Here is a 20,816-nt window from a genome sequence, read left to right on the forward strand (position 1 = left end):
ATATTTGTGGACTCTGTAAAATCTATATATATATAATATAAATTATATATATATAAGCACGCACACTGATTTTAGGTTTAAAATTATTTCTAAACACAGCGTGATTTAAAAAAAAAATCTTTCAAATTATGTTGGGACGTTGCATGCAAGGTGCTATAAGAATCACAATAGAAATCTTAATTGCATCTAGAATACAAAATTAACTTTAGCATCATGTCCCTGGGATTTTGGCAGGAGTCAGATAAAGAAGCTATCAAGAGATTGCCACGTCTTTTCACTGGGTTTTAGTTTCTTCTTCTAAAACTATATTGTTGATGTGAGAGAGTTCATTAGCGAGTTCGCTGGGCTTCAGGAAATAAAAGAGAGCTTTGTCAGTCTGGTGTTTATAAACTACAGGCATTGCCAAATGGGAATGCATCTTTAAGCCTTCTGTTCTGATATCTTTCACTACTTGGAACAAGTGGGGGCTTTACGAAAACAAACAGCTGTATTTTTGAGAGTTTATCCCTAAAGCTAAAAAAGTCTTGCTTGGTCGGGGTTTTATCGTTAGGTTGTGAATGAGTCTGTTTGACATCTCAAGTACTGAAGTGAATGTCCAGCAATACCAAGAATACTTTTTATTTTTGAGTCAGGGAATGTCTTGTCTTTTTTAGGGCAATGTGAGTTTGAGAAGTTCTGACTGTGCTGTAGAGCAGACTGCCATTTCCAGCTGAAACCACTAAGTAGTAAGAAGAGCCACAAGTACTCCTGTTCTTTTTGCGGATACAGACTAACACGGCTGATACTCTGAAACACTTCTAGCTGTAGCTACTAGTTAGAGGCTGGCAAACACTTAGGATCATTGACAATAGGAGCCGTTGTTTTCCTGCTTCCATTCAACAATAGCTCTGTGTTTTTAAGCAATAGTATCATTTGATAAAAAGTTTGGGTATTTAATGGTAGTATATGATACTGGACTGTCACTCATGAACTTGGCCACTGTCCTGTAGTATAGCTAGAAATGCTGTTTTTTCCAGAGACCTAGTCAACTGAAACCAGGCTGAATATCAGAATATTCTTGATATTGTATTTTCTTCTCTTCTCGCACTCAATTATTCAGACTGAATGGTAGCTAACAGCAGGCAGGTTTTAACCTGACAGATTCCTGATTCTTGATCATCATCACAGCTAGGTCAGAAGTCATGTTAAGCAGCCTTATGGTAATATGCTACAATGTTTGTTTTGTAGTGTTGCGTGTATGTTATGCTTAAATCATAAAATTCCAAACTGAAATCAATGAAAAGTCTCCCATTGACTTGAATGAACATTGGATCCGGCTGAAATGCTGAAATCAAACCACACTGGTAAAATGTTTAAGATTCATTGTCAAACAGCTAAGAAAAATATTTAATGGTTTTAACCGAAAGGCTTTCAGACTTTGGCTTGTATTTCTTAACTATCTGGTGTAACTTAATCTCCTGGGTCTCTATTATGTTGATAGATGATGAATTCAGTTTTCATTGGAGACTGGAGCCCAGTTTGAGTTTAATATTTTTAATTTATTTATATCCAGCAGTTTTTAAAAAAGAATACTTCTCTGCCTTACCTGCACTGTATTGAGAGTTCATAGAAGTTTTGATACTAGGGTTGTGATAATCTAAATAATAGAATGGAAAATATGTGGCAAAGTCCTCTGCACTGCTCTGAAAATCTAAACCTGGATTTTTGTTAGTGATCATTTTCAATTATTTAATGAGTTGGAGAATGCTTAGATAGGAGGTTTGAATGCTTACTTTTAAAAAAGACAGATGGGGTCAATAAGGTAATATTTTAGTGTGTATGTGTAATATGCCAAGCAATGTACCATCCTTGTCAGTCTTAGAGTATGTCTACACTACGGAATTAGGTCAAATTTATAGAAGTCGTTTTTTTAGAAATCGGTTTTATATATTCGAGTGTGTGTGTCCCCACAGAAAATGCTCTAAGTGCATTAAGTGCATTAACTCGGCGGAGTGCTTCCACAGTACCGAGGCAAGCGTCGAATTCCGGAGCGTTGCACTGTGGGTAGCTATCCCACAGTTCCCACAGTCTCCGCTGCCCATTGGAATTCTGGGCTGAGATCCCAATGCCTGATGGAGCTAAAACATTGTCGCGGGTGGTTCTGGGTACATATCATCAGGCCCCCGTTCCCTCCCTCCCTCCGTGAAAGCAAGGGCAGACAATCGTTTCGCGCCTTTTTTCCTGAGTTACCTGTGCAGACGCCATGCCACGGCAAGCATGGAGCCCGCTCAGGTAACCGTCACCGTATGTCTCCTGGGTGCTGGCAGATGTGGTACTGCATTGCTACACAGTAGTAGCAACCCATTGCCTTGCGGCAGCAGACGGTACAATAGGACTGGTAGCTGTCATCGTCATGTCCGAGGTGCTCCTGGCCACATCGGCCGGGAGTGCCTGGGCAGACATGGGCGCAGGAGCTAAATTTGGAGTGACTCGACCAGGTCATTTTCTTTAGTCCTGCAGTCAGTCCTATTGAACCGTCTTATGTTGAGCAGGCAGGCGATATGGATTGCTAGCAGTCGTATTGTACCATCTTCTGCCGGGCAGGCAAGAGATGAGGATGGCTAGCAGTCGTACTGTACCATCTTCTGCCGAGCAGCCATGAGATGTGGATGGCATGCAGTCCTTCTGCACCGTCTGCTGCCAGCCAAAGATGTAAAAGATAGATGGAGTGTATCAAAACAAGAAATAGACCAGATTTGTTTTGTACTCATTTGCTTCCCCCCCTCCCCTGTCTAGGGGACTCATTCCTCTAGGTCACACTGCAGTCACTCACAGAGAAGGTGCAGCGAGGTAAATCTAGCCATGTATCAATCAGAGGCCAGACTAACCTCCTTGTTCCAATAAGAACAATAACTTAGGTGCACCATTTCTTATTGGAACCCTCCGTGAAGTCCTGCCTGAAATACTCCTTGATGTAAAGCCACCCCCTTTGTTGATTTTAGCTCCATGAAGCCAACCCTGTAAGCCGTGTCGTCAGTCGCCCCTCTCTCCGTCAGAGCAACGGCAGACAATCATTCCGCGCCTTTTTTATGTGCGGATGCCATACCAAGGCAAGCATGGAGGCCGCTCAGCTCACTTTGGCAATTAGGAGCACATTAAACACCACACGCATTATCCCGCAGTATATGCAGCACCGGAACCTGGCAGAGCGATACCGGGTGAGGAGGCGACGTCAGCGCGGTCACGTGAGTGATCAGGACATGGACACAGATTTCTCTGAAAGCATGGGCCCTGCCAATGCATGCATCATGGTGCTAATGGGGCAGGTTCATGCTGTGGAACGCCGATTCTGGGCTCGGGAAACAAGCACAGACTGGTGGGACCGCATAGTGTTGCAGGTCTGGGACGATTCCCAGTGGCTGCAAAACTTTCGCATGCGTAAGGGCACTTTCATGGAACTTTGTGACTTGCTTTCCCCTGCCCTGAAGCACATGAATACCAAGATGAGAGCAGCCCTCACAGTTGAGAAGCGAGTGGCAATAGCCCTGTGGAAGCTTGCAACGCCAGACAGCTACCGGTCAGTTGGGAATGAATTTGGAGTGGGCAAATCTACTGTGGGGGCTGCTGTGATGCAAGTAGCCAACGCAATCAAAGATCTGCTGATATCAAGGGTAGTGACCCTGGGAAATGTGCAGGTCATAGTGGATGGCTTTGCTGCAATGGGATTCCCTAACTGTGATGGGGCCATAGACGGAACCCATATCCCTATCTTGGCACCGGAGCACCAAGCCGGCGAGTACATAAACCGCAAGGGGTACTTTTCAATGGTGCTGCAAGCGCTGGTGGATCACAAGGGACGTTTCACCAACATCAGCATGGGATGGCCGGGAAAGGTACATGACGCTCGCATCTTCAGGAACTCTGGTCTGTTTCAAAAGCTGCAGGAAGGGACTTTATTCCCAGATCAGAAAATAACTGTTGGGGACGTTGAAATGCCTACAGTTATCCTTGTGGACCCAGCCTACCCCTTAATGCCATGGCTCATGAAGCCATACCCAGGCAGCCTGGACAGTAGTCAGGAGCTGTTCAGCTACAGGCTGAACAAGTGCAGAATGGTGGTAGAATGTGCATTTGGACGTTTAAAGGCGCGCTGGCGCAGTTTACTGACTCGCTTAGACCTCAGCGAAACCAATATTCCCACTGTTATTACTGCTTGCTGTGTGCTCCACAATATCTGTGGGAGTAAGGGGGAGACGTTTATGGCGGGGTGGGAGGTTGAGGCAAATTGCCTGGCTGCTGATGACGCGCAGCCAGACACCAGGGCGGTTAGAAGAGCACAGGAGGGCGCAGTACGCATCAGAGAAGCTTTGAAAACCAGTTTCATGACTGACCAGACTACGGTGTGAAAGTTCTTTGTTTCTCCTTGATGAAACCCCCCGCCCCTTAGTTCACTCTACTTGCCTGTAAGCTAACCACCCTCCCCTCCTCCCTTCGATCACCGCTTGCAGAGGCAATAAAGTCATTGTTGCTTCACATTCATGCATTCCTTATTCATTCATCACACAGATAGGGGGATGACTACCAAGGTAGCCCAGGAGGGGTGGTGGAGGAGGGAAGGAAAATGCCACACAGCACTTTAAAAGTTTACAACTTTAAAATTTATTGAATGCCAGCCTTCTTTTTTTTGGGCAATCCTCTGTGGCGGAGTGGCTGGTTGGCTGGTGGCCCCCCCACCGCGTTCTTGGGCGTCTGGGTGTGGAGGCTATGGAACTTGGGGAGGAGGTCGGTTGGTTACACAGGGGCTGTAGTGGCAGTCTGTGCTCCAGCTGCCTTTGCTGCAGTTCAACCATACACTGGAGCATACTGGTTTGGTCCTCCAGCAGCCTCAGCATTGAATCCTGCCTCCTCTCATCACGCTGCCTCCACATTTGAGCTTCAGCCCTGTCTTCAGCCCACCACTTACTCTCTTCAGCCCGCCACCTCTCCTCCCGGTCATATTGTGCTTTCCTGCACTCTGACATTATTTGCCTCCACGCATTCGTCTGTGCTCTGTCAGTGTGGGAGGACAGCATGAGCTCAGAGAACATTTCATCACGAGTGCATTTTTTTTTCTTTCTAATCTTCACTAGCCTCTGGGAAGGAGAAGATTCTGTGATCATTGAAACACATGCAGCTGGTGGAGGGAAAAAAAAGGGACAGTGGTATTTAAAAAGACACATTTTATAAAACAGTGGCTACAGTCTTTCAGGGTAAATCTTGCTGTTAACATTACATACGTAGCACATGTGCTTTCATTACAAGGTCGCATTTTGCCTTCCCCCACCACGTGGCTACCCCCTCAACCCTCCCCCCTCCCCGTGGCTAACAGCGGGGAACATTTCTGTTCAGCCACAGGCAAACAGCCCAGCAGGAATGGGCTCCTCTGAGTGTCCCCTGAAGAAAAGCACCCTATTTCAACCAGGTGACCATGAATGATATCTCACTCTCCTGAGGATAACACAGAGAGATAAAGAACAGATGTTGTTTGAACGCCAGCAAACATACACTGCAATGCTTTGTTGTACAATGATTCCTGAGTACGTGTTACTGGCCTGGAGAGGTAAAGTGTCCTACCATGAAGGACGCAATAAGGCTGCCCTCCCCAGAAACCTTTTGCAAAGGCTTTGGGAGTACATCCAGGAGAGCCGCGAATGCCAGGGCAAAGTAATCCTTTCACATGCTTGCTTTTAAACCATGTATAGTATTTTAAAAGGTACACTCACCGGAGGTCCCTTCTCTGCCTGCCGGGTCCAGGAAGCAGCCTTGGGTGGGTTTGGGGGGTACTGGCTCCAGGTCCAGGGTGAGAAACAGTTCCTGGCTGTCGGGAAAACCGGTTTCTCCGTTTGCTTGCTGTGAGCTATCTACAACCTCATCATCATCATCTTCTTCTTCGTCCCCAAAACCTGCTTCTGTGTTGCCTCCATCTCCATTGAAGGAGTCAAACAACACGGCTGGGGTAGTGGTGGCTGAACCCCCTAAAATGGCATGCAGCTAATCATAGAAGCGGCCTGTTTGGGGCTCTGACCCGGAGCGGCCGTTCGCCTCTCTGGTTTTCTGGTAGGCTTGCCTCAGCTCCTTAAGCTTCACGCGGCACTGTTTCGGGTCCCTGTTATGGCCTCTGTCCTTCATGCCCTGGGAGATTTTGACAAAGGTTTTGGCATTTCGAAAACTGGAACGGAGTTCTGATAGCACGGATTCCTCTCCCAATACAGCGATCAGATCCCGTACCTCCCGTTCAGTCCATGCTGGAGCTCTTTTGCGATTCTGCGACTCCATCATGGTCACCTCTGCTGATGAGCTCTGCATGGTCACCTGCAGCTTACCACGCTGGCCAAACAGGAAATGAGATTCAAAAGTTCGCGGTTCTCTTTCTGTCTACCTGGCCAGTGCATCTGAGTTGAGAGTGCTGTCCAGAGCGGTCACAATGGAGCACTCTGGGATAGCTCCCGGAGGCCAATACCGTCAAATTGTGTCCACAGTACCCCAAATTCGACCCGGCAAGGCTGATTTAAGCGCTAATCCACTTGTCAGGGGTGGAGTAAGGAAATCGATTTTAAGAGCCCTTTAAGTCGAAATAAAGGGCTTCATCGTGTGGATGGGTGCAGGTTTACATCGATTTAACGCTGCTAAATTCAACCTAAAGTCCTAGTGTAGACCAGGGCTTTCTCACAAAGCAGGAAACAAACAGATTAGAGTCCTTACTGTATCCACATCCCTAGTAATTTTAGATCCTTGAAGAGGCATTACGTAATGTGTGTACTTGTCACTACTTAACATTTGACTTCTTGTTGATGGTGGTAAAATGAGGTCATATCTTCCCAGGAAGTGATATTCACAGCTTTAAAAGTTAGTGATTGACCTTTTTTACAAACTGGTTTCAGAGGCTTAATTTATAAATCTTAATAATATACTGCAAATTATTCCTGACCAATCTGCTCTAATTGATTTTACATGTAGAATTTAGACTCTCGAATCTAATTCTGGATTTTTTTTTTCAATTTAAGTGAAATAAAACTGTAAACATAAACGGATGTATCAAGTTAAACTAACTTAAATTTTGTGGTTTTTTGTTTTAAATTAATACTCATCAGGCTTCTCCATTCTTCCACCTTTCCCTTCACAAAGAAAATGTCCATCAACCATTTCCTACAGGCACCCACTATAGGCATACAGGGGAAATTTAATCTCCTGGGTTTGTTTAGTCCTTTGCCTCTCAACTGAGACTATCAAATGTCAGTTATGGAATTGGTTTCTGTGGTGTGGGCTCCTGTGCACTAGTGACTTGATTGTGGAGTTTGGTGATCTCATAGGTCACCTGGGACTTCTCAGATGGTAACAGCTTTTGTTCAGTACTAACCTGAGCTGCATTTGGGCCAGTATCCAAAAGGTGCAAGGCTGTATGTCCCTTTGCTAATTCCCTGAGCCATCCAGTCCCTGCTAACTTAAATCAGACAAGCTTTTTAAAAAGAAAAGAATCACAGTACTGAAGTGTTCAATATTTTTTTAGCTGTCTCTTGTATGTCATTTAAAGACATTTTTTAACACTTTAAAAAAATCTTTAAAAGAAAATTGTATGCCGTTCAAATAATTTTCATTAAAGAGAGTTTAAATTTATAATTTTCCTAACAGTAAATATGCTGAGGCTAGAAGGTATCAAATGCCAAAATTATTAAACTGTGACCATGGAGAGTGAAGTACCCTATCACCCTTATAATTGGTACCTCTGGGTTGAGAGAGATTAGCAAGCCTGTGTGTTGAGGCTTAGACAGTACAGGGGGAAAAAATACGTGATCTGCACAGAGGCCAGGGAGTCAGGCACTTCCAAGTTCAAATCCCAGCTTTGCACTGATTTTGACACTGTTCTTATGCCAGTTGTTAACTTTGCTGTTCCCCAGCTTCAAATATATGTAAGTAATTTAAAGTCTCTTGGTTTCACCAGGACCAAGTTCACTGAATAAAAGTTTATGTGTTTATAAATTAGTTGTGTATGGCACACAACTATGTGGTATGTGGTTCAAGACTGTTTTCTGGCTTGCTGCAGTGCAGTTAATGTGGGGACAGATATGTTGGAGCTAGATTGCCATCTGACGAAAGACGAACAAGTAGTGGTATCACATGATGAGAATCTGAAGAGAGCAACTGGAGTTGACGTCAGTATATCTGACCTCAAGTACGCGGTAAGTTTAAGAAAATTTAAAAAACTAATGGTTAAAAAATAGACAACAGATATATATTGCTTTAAGACATCAGGCTAGGGAAGGAAGCAAAGGACACTGCACTTGTGATTTCCAAAGTGTGTGTCTTAGATTTGTAGTGTGTCCTTCAATATCTAAGTACTGAGCCATTGTTTTAAAAACACATCTCTTGCAAAAAGCATTTTTCAATAACATTTTAATTGAATTACCAAAGTCTTAAATAAAAATTTCAAAATCATGCTTTGGTTTATTCAGTCTCTGCTAGGGTAGCTCTAAGAATATTCGTTCTGCTTTGTGTCATTGTGCAAACAACTCGCAAAACCATTTTTAATACAGCGGCAAAGAGACCTTATAAATATATACAAAATGTTAGTTATCTTTTCAAGATAATCAATGTTTATATGATTTATGCCTTGAAATTTGTTATGCACCATGTGTTTCAAGAAAAACAGTGACGGTATTTGTGTATTTATGCTAATTTTCATTTTTGTTTTTTTTAAAGGAACTCCCACCATATCTCTGCAAATTGGATGTCACCTTTCAGAAAGGTAATCTTTTTGTTTCTTTGTAGGTAAACCTATCATTTTAAATTGCAACAGCATTTATAATATTTTTCCATGAATTAACAATAGCATAGTTCTTATTCTGGAAAATGGAATAGAAGATTATTTGTTTTAATCATCTGCCTTGATTAAAAAAAAATTGTTTTTTAAAGCTCTTTTGGTTACTAAGGTCAGATTGATATGTTCCACATCAGTGGGTAGTGGTTTAATTTAAGATGTTTACTCGGGAGAGAGATTTTCCTGTTCAGTTACTTGCATGCAGTAAGTACATCCACTTTCCAATTCCCCTGTGATTTCTTTTAAGATTGTTGATTCATGATCCCTGATACGGCGGGGGGGATGGTTTTTCTCTTTCCAACTCATGGCATTTGGCTAGTGTGCTATCTGCTTGTGACTTCAAGAGACTTTTTGGATCTACTACGCTGTTCTGGTAGAGACTTCTGCAATATTCTGGCTGACACAAATGCATTTTTAGCAGAAGGAATGGAGAGAGTGAGTTGTTCTGTTAATGGGTTTAAAAGAAGCACCAATATAGCTGTGAGAGGAGGAAAGCATATAAAATGGTGAACATATTCCTCATGAAAACAAGCTGCTCGTTCTCAGGCTGCTACTTAAATAGATCATGTTCACCATGTTGACATATTCAAATTAAAAGTAATTACCCCACCTCAAAGCCTCTGAAGACTTTATCAAATGGGCTAAATTGAAAGACTTAGTAGTATCTGTATTTAGTATTAATGGTCCTCAACGTTGTTTTGAATAACCTTGGGCATATTTGAAACTTCCATCAAGAATCTTAAAGCATTTAAAAAACACTAAGTGAAACGTCACAATTATCCTATTTTACAAATGAGGAAATAAGGGTACAAAGGTCAACTGACTTGCCCAAGGTAACACAGCATCTGTGGGACTGAAACCTGGATTTCCTGGCTCCTGTTCCCTTCTCCAACCACTAGATAATGCTTCCCCAGTAAATAAAAGTTTAAGAAGAGAATACACTTTCTTAACTAGATGATACCTGTCTATTCTTCTTTCTATCAGTCCCAACTTCTGTTTAACATTATCTATTAACCATTAAATTTAGCAGGTTGGAGCTGTTGGAAGTTGAGGGTATGTTGGCCATGACCATTAACTTAGGATTTGAACAGGGTGGGCATTGAAATTTTGATGATGATGACCATTATTTTTTGTTCTAAGTTATTTTGAATTTCATGTGTTGGAGGTCTGCTAATTGACAACCAATTCATAATAGCTTTTGGGATAGGATGTGTCATCCAAACCACACTCTGGCATCATGGCAGAGTTGGTGTGAACTGTATGTAAACCATTCTTGATAGAGGAGGAGACTGGAGATAGAAGTTCTATTCTAATTTTTAATATCTTGGATCAAAGAAAGCATTGCAGTGGAAGGGATTCCACATTGCCCCTCCTACAAGAACAGTGTGCCAGGGTGCCTGCTGGGGAAGTCTCCCCCATTCCCGTGCACATAGGTAGTTTGAGGAACAACTTCCAGAGGTAAGACATAGGTATAGTAGACACTGATTCTAGCAATGAGAACTGATGTCATAGTCACTATCATGATACTACACAGTTGGACAGCAAAATACAAAAATGCATTCTAGTTCCACTTAATAAAAATATTTCTCATTCAGTGACCTTAAATGTGAAATTTAAAATGGCCTCTTACCATTACTGGGCAGAATAGCACTACAAATTATCATCCTGTGATACAAAACTGCTACACCATTTTCATGGGATGGATTTTTATACTTGCCATGTGCCACCTGACATATCTAGATTAAAAATTAGAACTAAATTTGTATATGCTTGCCAGATTCCTATACAAGTATGCTGGTCCAAGAGGGTTTACTATAGTTCCCCCAAGTATGAGCATCCAAGGGTAGCATATTGCACTGTAAGCTGGACCATAGGATTGACCTTGATAATGATTTTGATTCACCTAGATAGTTTGCAGGGTTTTTTTCCCCTCAGTACAAGGAGTATGCTAGCTTTTCAGAACTATTTTTCTTTTAGGTCCTTGATCAAAATGTTGAGTGCTCTATAGATTTGCTTTTAACTGCAAAATATTGAGAGGCAAATCACAGCACTGACACAACTCCATTTGCTTTCCCAGAATGCCACTGTGAGGGTGAAGACAATCGCATTCCACTGCTGAAGGAGGTGTTTGAGGCATTTCCAAATACTCCAGTCAACATTGACATCAAAGTGAACAACAATGTGCTGATTAAAAAGGTGCACGACACAGTACCTACTGCCCAAAACTAGCACCTTGAGTTGTAATTGAATCAAATTGCGCAAAGGTCACATCTTATCTGTACTTGGATAAGAGACTACAGGAAGTAGAACTGATGATTCAGTAGAAGGTGGTGTTCTTCAAGTACTTGTTCATGTCAGTTCCAATTAGGTGTGTGCGTAATTGTCGGAAAGTTATCCCGGAGCAGCTCCTGTCGGGTTGGCTGTGGAGCCCCCTGGAGTGGCGCGTTCATGGCGCTCAATATGTGACCCTGCTGACCCGGCCCCTCCTCAGTTCCGTCTTACTTCCAGTGATGGTCGTTGGAACTGCGATCTCTTGCTTTGCAAGTGCTTCTCTTACCGTTCTTTCATATAGTTAGTTTAGCTTAGTTTATTTGTGGTTAGTTTTAATTGTTAGTATATATAGTGAGGTTTGGGAGCGGGGTTCCCAAATCCCACCCTCCCTTGGGCTCGGGGGCATGCCGTGAGCCTAAGGCTTTTAAACCCTGCGGAACCTGCAGCCAAGCCTATGCCAGTGAGCAACCCCCACGACTCATGTCTGTGGGAGGCGCACCAGATAGAAAGATGCAAGATCTGCAGGGCTCTCTACACCAGAACTAAAGGAGCAAGATTTCCTATTGAAGCAGTTGCTTGTGGAATCTGCCCTTCGTTCACAGTCTGCTGCGGACCACCAGGACCCCGTCCCTCTTCAGGGACCCTTCTCACGAGCAACTCCTTATCCAGGAGGTGCAGGCGCTCCTCGCAGCAGGGTCAGTGGAGGAGGTTCTTCAGGAGCTATGGGGCAAGGGATTCTATTCCATTATTTCCTAATCCCCAAAGCCAAGGTGGTGTCTCAGACCCATCCTAGACTTGCAAGGGCTCAACAAATTCATGATAAAGTTGAAGTTCTGCATAGTCTCCCTAAGTACAATTATCCCTTCTCTGGATCCAGGCAACTGGTAAGCCGCTCTCGACATGAAAGATGCATACTTTCACATAGCTATTCTACCTGCACACAGATAATTTCTACGGTTTGTGGTCGACCAAAAACATTATCAGTTCATGGTCCTCCCCTTCGGCTGGTCAGCAGCTCCCCAAGTGTTCACCAAGTGCATGTCTGTCGTAGGAGCCTTCCGCCGGAGGATTAATTCCTACCTCGACAACTGGCTACTACGGGGGGTACTCCAGGGAGCAGGTATTCTCAAGTCCGATTAGTCAGATCCATTTTCAAGAGACTGGGACTCCTCCTTAATTTGAACAAGTCAACCTTATCACTGACCCAAAGAATAGAATTCATCGGGGAGGTGCTGGACTCGGTACAGGCAAGGGTGTTCCTTCCAGAGACCCGATCCCAAGCCATAACAGACATTATTCAAAACCTCAGGCGATATCTGACCACTACAGCAAGGGGATGCCTGAGTCTCCTTGGCCATGTGGCAGCCTGCACTTACGTGGTCCGCCATGCCAGACTGAAGCTTGGGCCACTCCAGGCCTGGTTCGATTGGGCCTACCGCCCGGGGCACAACAGCCTGTACTCATTGGTCACGGTACCAGAGCAAGTACTTGAGTCCCTCCAATGGTGGCTCGACCCTCGGACAGTGTGCGAAGGAGTCCCATTCAACAGCCCCAGCCCTCCGTGTCCCTGGTAATGGATGCGTCAGCTCTGGGTTGGGGTGCGCATTTGGGAGATCTCCAAATATAGGGCCTATGGTCACAGGACAAGCTCCCCCTTCATATCAATATCAAGGAGCCCAGGGTAGTACAGTTAGCATGCCAAACCTTTCAGGCCTGACTACGAGGTCAGTGCGTGGCAGGGATGATGGACAACGCCGCTGCCATGTTTTATATCAGCAAGCAGGGTGGAGCCTGTTTCTTCCCCATATGCCGGGAAGCCGACCAGCTGTGGGAGTTCTGCATAGCCCATTCCTTTCACCTGGAGGTGTCCTATCTCTCAGGAGCTCAGAATGAACTAGCAGTCCACCTCAGCAGGTCATTCTGCAATCACGAGTGGTCCATCCGTCCGGACGTCATACACTCCATCTTCCAAAGGTGGGGGTTTCCCCAGGTTGACCTGTTCGTCACCAGGAGCAACAGGAAGTGTCCAGTACTCTGCTCCTTCCAGAAGCACAGCCCAGGCTTGATCACAGATGCGTTTCTGCTACCCTGGGGAGGCCACCTGCTGTATGCCTTTCCCCTGATCCCTCTCGTGCACAAGGTACTTCTCAAGGTCCGCAGGGTCAGAGTGGAAGTAAATCTGGTGGCCCTAGCGTGGCCCCGACAACACTGGTACACCACGCTCCTGGAACTGTCAGTGGACACTCCAGTCGACTTACCACTGCCCTCCGATCTGATCACTCAGGATCATGGTCTCCTTTACCCCCCAGACCTCCAGTCCCTCCATCTCATGGCCTGGAAGCTTCATGGTTAAACCCCATGGAGCTTCTGTGCTCAGAACCAGTAAGGGAGGTCCTACTTGGCAGTAGGAAACCATCCACTAGGATCACATATCTAGCTAAGTGGAAAAGGTTCACTTGCTGGTGTGCCCAGCAACATATACTTCCACTACAGGGGTCTATAGCACTCATTCTAGAGTACCTTCTGTGCCTGAAACAACACAGATTGGCAGCGTCATCCATCAAGTTACATCTTGCTGCTATCTCAGCCTTCCAGCCTGGAGCATCTGGCAGATCTGTATTTTCTAACCCCACGGTAGGCCATTTCTTCATGGGTCTGGAACACCTACATCCTCAGACTAGACAGCCTGTCCCACCATGGGACCTCAGTCTGGTCCTCTTCAAATTAATGGAGCCCACTTTTGAACCATTAGCGGCTTGCTCCCTTCTCTGTCATGGAAGGTAGCCTTCCCAGTTGCCATCACATCAGCCAGGACAGCGTCAGAGCTAACGGCCCTTACCTCCAATCCACCCTACGCAGTCTTCCACAAAGATAAGGTGCGACTCGGGCCTCACGCAGCTTTTCTTCCCGAGGTAGTGTGTCACTTCCATACTAGCAAAGACATTTTTCTACGTGTCTTCTATCCTAATCCTCATGCCAGTAATTGAGAACAGAGGCTACGTTCATTGGCTGTTCAGCGGGCACTAGCATTCTACATCGAGCGCACTAAGCCATTCAGGCAGTCAAACCAGGTGTTTGTAGCAGTAGCAGACCGGATGAAAGGACTCCTGGTCTCATCTCAAAAATATCTTCATGGATCACGTCCTGCATCCGCACGTGCTATAAGCTGGCCAAGATCCCAGCCCTGGCACTTACGGCACATTCCACGAGGACACAGGCCTCGTCAATGGAGTTCCTGGCCCAAGTCCCGATGCAAGAAATTTGCAGGGCAGCAACGTGGTCCTTGGGGCATACGTTCACCTCTCATTATGCTATTATCCAGCACGCCAGAGATGATGCAGCATTCCACAGAGCAGTGCTCCAATCAGGGGTTCCTTAACTCCAACCCCACCTCCGGGGTGGAGCTTGGGAGTCACCTAATTGGAATTGATGTGAACAAGCACTTGAAGAAGAAAAAATAGTTGCTCACCTTCTTGTAACTGTTGTTCAAGGTGTGTTGTTCGTGTCCATTCCAATACCCACCCCCCTATCCCTCTGTCAGAGTAGCCGGCGAGAAGCAACTGAGCAGGGGCCGGCTCATATATTTAGCTCCATGAAGGTGCCCCTCCAGGGAACTCCGCAGCTGACCTGATGGGAGCTGCGAAGGGAAAACTTTCTGACAACTGTGCACGCGGCGCACACACACCTAATTGGAATGGATGTGAACAACACATCTTGAAGAACAACAGTTAAGAAAAAAGTTAATCGTTTTTTCCCCTGAGTCAGGACTGAACCTGTGCCTCATCATGGCAATAGGAAGGGGTTGCTATGTTGCTAGAGGCATCTCTAAAATGAGATGCAATGTGGAGGTCCTGACTGTTGTGGACACTGGCATCTAGATATTGTGTACTGTATGTTTTTTAGGTAAAGATAACAGCACTTCATAGAAGAGAGGAAACCCCTAATATGGCTGGCTGGTAAAGCCCTCCTGGTTTTTAAACAGCATATGTGCTCCACCAGGGTACCTTCATCAAGAGTTTTTATTATTATTTCTTGCTTATGCTCCAGGTACAACATAATGTAGCAGCAGATAGAAGGGGCTTCCCTCCTGCTCCCTGGCTCAGCCTTTTCTACTGCTTGCTTCCCTCTCTGAGCTGTCCAGCTCATGAGCTAATTACTTCATTAGTTCATCAGACTCCCTACAGGGGCAAGTGATCTCCATTAAGCTTCCAAACACAATCAAACTACCTAACTCCCTCTTACCCTAACTACACCAAGTGCCCTTGCATGTCCTAAGTGACCAGGATGCTGGTTCCTAGAAGGGGCTCTATTTACAGTCACTAACAACAACACCATGTCTCAGTATTCTTTATCTCTTGTCCTGAAATGCTGTGCTGAACAGCTGCTGTATCCCATCCTAGAAGTGACTGTGTTAAAGTGGTGGGAGAGAATATGAAGAGTTGTTTTTTTCTGAAGGAACTCTTTGTTATAATAAATTGCAGTATATTGAGCTCCCGATGAATAATTCTTCAAGTGATGAAGAATAAACATATCTCAAATGGGTGGTATCAGTGAATTAATGTCAGGATTCTGCTTTTTGATCACTGATTACAGGTTTCAGAGTTGGTGAGCCAGTACAAACGAGAACATTTGACAGTGTGGGGCAATGTCAATTATGAGATTGTGGAGAAGTGTCATAAAGAGGTAAGCACCAAGAAATAACTATGACCTAGTAAAGGGTCAGTGTCTTTACACTCTCCTGTCTGTTACTGTGTGGTGATTGAGTGATTCAGCATTTACAGAAAAATACTGTGTATTTAGCCATTTACCCAGGTTTTTCACCTGTGGTCAGAACTGTGGTAGCAATATGGTATTAACTCTTCCACACATTAAAATATAAATTAAATTAAATATTGACACTTCCTTTTTTGTCCTAACTTTTTAAAATAACAACTTATGTTAATTTTCGTACATATGAATGTATTTAATTGATGCTTGAGAGTAAGACCCAAACATTCTTCTTCCACATCTTTCTCTGACCTCTTTCCTGGCTTCGGCTGTCTTTCTCCATCAAGTTGAATATTCTCCTCCTCGCTTTCAAGTCTCTTTACTGCTACATCTCTTCCCACTCCCCATCCTATTCTTAAAATCTTACTGAAGTTCTCTCCTGACTCCATGCTGTCCTATTACACTCTTTAATTTGTGCTGCTAGTCTCAACAATGGCCTTCCAGCTTGGTGTACCAAGGGCACTCACTCTCCTTCAAAGGTTTTGTGAAGACTCACTTGCTCTGTGAAAAAACATTCAAGTAATAAAGCCTACCCACAACTGTCTCTGCGCTATTCGGTTCTTTACTGTAATGTCCTGGGTATTATGCCTTTAGGCTGTAAGCTGTTTGTGGGAGGAATTCTTAGGCTTGATCGACACAGTCTTTACACCAATTTAACTACTTTGTTGGCAGTATAATTTTTCTACCGAAAGTAGCTCAAGTTGAACAACACCCCTAGTGTGGGTCCAGTTAGGGTTTGTGTGTACAAACAGTGCCTGGCAAGCTGGGGTGTTAATCTACATTGCGCTAGCCTGCTGTGCACTAACTGTCCATGTGAACCCTAATGATGTGCCCTAAAAGTTCTCTAGTGTGCTTTAATCTACTCCTTTTTCAAAGTGGGGTAACTTATAGTGCACTACAGAACACGGCAACAGGGTCCACAGTGACACTTAGTGTGCAGCAGGCTACTGCGAGTTTGATTTACACCCCAGCTTGCCAAGCACTAAGTTTTCATATAGACAGTCACTTATACTGGTGTAAAGATGCCTTATACCAATAGGGCTTATTCCTTTCCCTGTACAGGAATAAGCTATATCAGTTACAAGCACCTTTACTACTGGTATGATTGTGTCTGCAATAGGAGAGTTGTACCACTTTATAGTTAAAGCAGTATAACTTTTGGGTGTAGATAGCCCCTGGCCTGCTTGCTTGTTTTTTAGCAAGATTTACCCACTGCACAGTACTATTGCATACATCTGTGATACAGGATCAATAATACTGGAGGAAAACAAAATTGGTGGGGCGGGCAGAGAAATCAATCTACGCAGTAGATTGTGGGGAAGGAGTAAGGACACTTACCTTTCTCACTTCTGTCCTCTGAATCCTGCTGTCTCTTGTTCCTCAGTGTCTTTTATTTTCTGATTGTCTTTGTTTCCCAGTCACAGCTGAGCTGGATATTGCTAGAATGGCAGCTGGTTTCTCTTGTCCAAAGCCCTCTTCCCCAGGCTGGTAACTGCTTTGGAGTCCGTCAAAACCACACTCAGTAGGCAGCCAGTGGTGCCTGGATTCTGCCCTTTTGGTTTTCTGGAAGGGTGCTCAGCTCATCTGAAGCTCAACAGCGCCCCTTTGTGCATGAACAGCTTCTGTGGTAATGGAAATATGAGACACAGGAAGTGCTTAGTGCCAGAATGTAGTCGTAGTTTTCACCAGAATTTTACCAGATTACAGAAGCAGGGGATGGAGATCATAGGCAATGGCTGGCTCTCTTGAAACCCTCCCCTTGACCCAGCTTGAAATTCCGGCAGCTACTGCCTCTTCCAATTGCTTGCAACTTTAGCTGGGACTACACAAATCAAGGCTAGACCCAGCGAACTTGGACAGTTGGCAACTCTGCTGGATGTTTTATGTCTTTAAGCACAAATGCTAAACTTTATAACACATTCATTCACTGAAGATTGTTTTGATACAAAAGTTTCAGCAACCTGATAAATAACTTTCATTATTTTCCTACATGTTTTTTACAGAATGCTGATATTCCTATCCTTTTCTGTTTGAAACGTGTCCTGCTTCTTGTTGGCTTGTTTTACACTGGTCTGCTGCCATTCATTCCCATCAGGGAGGAATTCTTAGAAATTCCTATGCCCTCAATCATCCTGAAGTAAGTGATTTACACACTCATCAGGCTGTCATTCCAGTGAAATAACAGCAAGGCAATAAAATGTCCGAGCAATCTTGGACACTGATCTAGTTACATTTCTCCAGCTATATAGGGTCAATTTGGGGGCATTATTTGTATGGGAAACTTCCATGAAATAAGTGGTGTTAGTGATCTGGTATGTGGCACTGTTCCTTTTAGTCTGTATTTAATCAGTGCATTTAAACATCTAAAGATTCCAGCCCATGTCTAGCAAGAGTAGAGGGGATTGACTACAGTGTCCAGGCCTGTTTGGGTAATTGTTTTCAGGTGTGCTTTTCCCCTGTTGTCCTAAATGTTTGTGTAGTGTTGCTCTGTGCTATTAAAACTGAGAGGTATCTGCCTTTCAGAGGTGAGAGAAATAATTACTGTATATAATTATTGGGTAAAGTGCTTTTGGTAAAAGGCACCATATAAATGTAAGATAATATCTTTGTTCAGAGAGAGTATTTCTACCAGAACAGGTGAAGATTCATGTATTCTCTGATGTGGGTTTTTTTTGTGTATGTCTAAGCAAAAATCTTGCTAAATTTCTATTCTTTAGTTAAGAAACGTGTACGTGACATCCTTGAATTTTTTTTAGTGGTTAGCGGTGGGATGTGTTTATGTTCAACTATGTGCACCCAGCACATTTCCTGTTTACAGCAGTGTCCCTAATCTGTCATCCCACAGAGAAAAGCAGCTGTCTTTGCAGACACCACTTATGCTGAGGTTAGCTAAAGAGTAATATCTAGCATTTATATAGTAATACATTCTTCAGTGCTGCAAAAAGAAATTATTCTGACACCATCTACCTACCTTTTATCAGATGTGGAAACTGACATGGGGAGGAAGTGAGCCAATGAAGGCCAGAAAGCATGATGATATCAGAGCTTGTGTTATATCTCAGGATCTCTTGATTTCTCATTCCTTTGCCCAAACCATTAGTTGAAATTGCCTCTAGGTCTCCATCTCTCCTGCCTTCCACCTAAAGTAATACATTTCTCCTATGTGGCACAATCCAAGTAATTGGTCTCAGAGCCAGAGGAAGATTCTTCTTCCCATACTCTTGTGCAGAGAAACTGCTTCTGAAATCACAAGACTGATCCAGCACACTTCCTTTGCTTGAACATAGTTTGAAATGGCACTTTTCTGTGCTGAGGTAAATTTAAGATCCTTTTTCTTTTCTTAGGCTGAAAGAACCAGAGAAGATGACGAGAAGCCAAAAATTTGTTATCTGGCTTGCTGATGTGTAAGACTTTAATATTTTCCTGGCACACTTCATTTTCTATATACATTGTGATTATTGCCTCAAGTGACTAGGACAGAGTTACTATTATGAAATTAACCATATTTTGTATATTGCCAAATTTGGGTATTTTGTATGTTTGAGGCAGTGCCAGTATGCATCTCCTGCAGCACATGGGGAATATCTTTTGTAGGTTTATACAGTGAAATATGCATGAAGGAGCACTGCCACTTGGCAGATTCTTATCTCACTTATACCCATAAGATAATCTTGAATTACTCTATTTACTTTAGTGGAGTTACTCTCAATTTACATGGGTGTGAGTGGGTTCAAAATCTGGCCTCTTACTTCATGTGGCCATTTCATGGTATTCACAAGATATCCTATACAGCTTTGCTGGACCTTGAAAGATACTGTTTAATGTATGTCTTCTGCAGGGTCACTAAATCCAAAAGTTGCAGAAGTTGGACTTGATCTAATAAGTCTTTTTTGTCTCTCACTTCTTCTGTAACCCAAATAAAGATCTCTGATAGGCAATCTGGTCTAATGGGAGGTCACTTCAGAAAAGTTTCATGTTTATTAGCATCAAGGATGAAGTTCTTCTTGAGACTAAAGAGGGTTATTCTATGGGTATAAATCAGATAAGAATCCTGCCTAATGGTGGTGCTCCTTAATTCATATTTCACTGACACTGATGTAGAGTGGTGCTGCTATAAAGGAAAAAAAGACCCTTTTTTAAAAAGAGGATGCCTACCTGGAGTTGAGCTTGTTTGTGGAGAGAAGAGTTAATGAATCACAAAAATACACTCCTAATGCAAATAGTTTGGAATGCTGTTTTCTGTGCTTCCTAGCTGTAGCTAGGCTGGAAGTTTTCATTACTTGGGCTTTTAAGCAGAGTTCCTCATTGCAGGGCCATGAAACTGTGTGACATGGAGCAGTTGCCACAGAACATACAGATGTTGAGAATTCGCCATGGTCTAAGATGCCTAGCATGCTTTGGGTCCTGTAAAAATAATAGTTTTTTCTCCCTGCTGCAGATTGTTAATGAGGAAAGCATTGTTTGATCACCTTACTGCTCGAGGCATTCAGGTACAGTGTGATAAAACGAGAAGTCAAGCTGGTTTATAGTTACATGGTATTTTGTTAATATTCTTAAAAGTTTGACTCCATCTTCTCACTACCACTCCCCTTGTTCCTAAAATTAGACCTGAAGATAGGAACTGAAGGCAGTTAGAATTTATATCAGCCAGATCTTCCTAATAACTGAAGGGGTTCTCAGTGTGTACAATTTCAAAGTAGGCATCCTCTTTAGTCCAGTCCTTACGGTATTTATAAAAGTTGCAGTGGATTAAGTGAAGCCTTGCATCTGATTACTAATTAATATTTGTAGTTTACTTTTCTCTGTCTACTTGTTTGACGTTTTAATATGAAAAGGCTTTTAACAGATTTCCAGAAGAAATGACATTTTAATAAGGGAGTGCAGGGAGTGGAGGTGGGGGAAAGATACTCTTGCCCCCCAAAGTATTTATTTAAAGGGACTTTAT

General features: G+C 43.6%; 1 protein-coding gene and 1 long non-coding RNA gene across 12 annotated transcripts in view; one reads left to right on the forward strand and one right to left on the reverse strand.

The window, feature by feature from the left end:
- Positions 1-20,816, forward strand: part of GDPD1 (glycerophosphodiester phosphodiesterase domain containing 1) — a 45,111-nt gene that overhangs the window by 15,436 nt on the left and 8,859 nt on the right. For 5 of the 11 annotated variants that reach the window (XM_043531345.1, XM_043531346.1, XM_037880892.2 and 2 more), the window contains exons 3-9: positions 8,060-8,195; positions 8,716-8,761; positions 10,911-11,029; positions 15,698-15,787; positions 17,875-18,008; positions 19,216-19,275; positions 20,310-20,361. In XM_043531345.1, coding sequence (XP_043387280.1) covers positions 8,060-8,195; positions 8,716-8,761; positions 10,911-11,029; positions 15,698-15,787; positions 17,875-18,008; positions 19,216-19,275; positions 20,310-20,361 — 637 coding nt within the window. Of the gene's footprint in view, positions 1-8,059; positions 8,196-8,715; positions 8,762-10,910; positions 11,030-15,697; positions 15,788-17,874; positions 18,009-19,215; positions 19,276-20,182; positions 20,362-20,816 lie in introns of all 11 variants that reach the window. The other 6 variants (XM_043531341.1, XM_043531342.1, XM_037880895.2 and 3 more) reach the window with 4 other exon arrangements.
- On the reverse strand, positions 5,093-19,069 carry LOC122463206. The gene is made up of 3 exons (XR_006286365.1): positions 18,843-19,069; positions 17,210-17,493; positions 5,093-5,152 (listed from the first exon to the last, which is right to left on the reverse strand). It is a non-coding gene; the product is annotated as an uncharacterized LOC122463206 (long non-coding RNA).

Source organism: Chelonia mydas, chromosome 17 (assembly GCF_015237465.2).
Source record: "Chelonia mydas isolate rCheMyd1 chromosome 17, rCheMyd1.pri.v2, whole genome shotgun sequence".
Classification (NCBI taxonomy): domain Eukaryota; kingdom Metazoa; phylum Chordata; order Testudines; family Cheloniidae; genus Chelonia; species Chelonia mydas.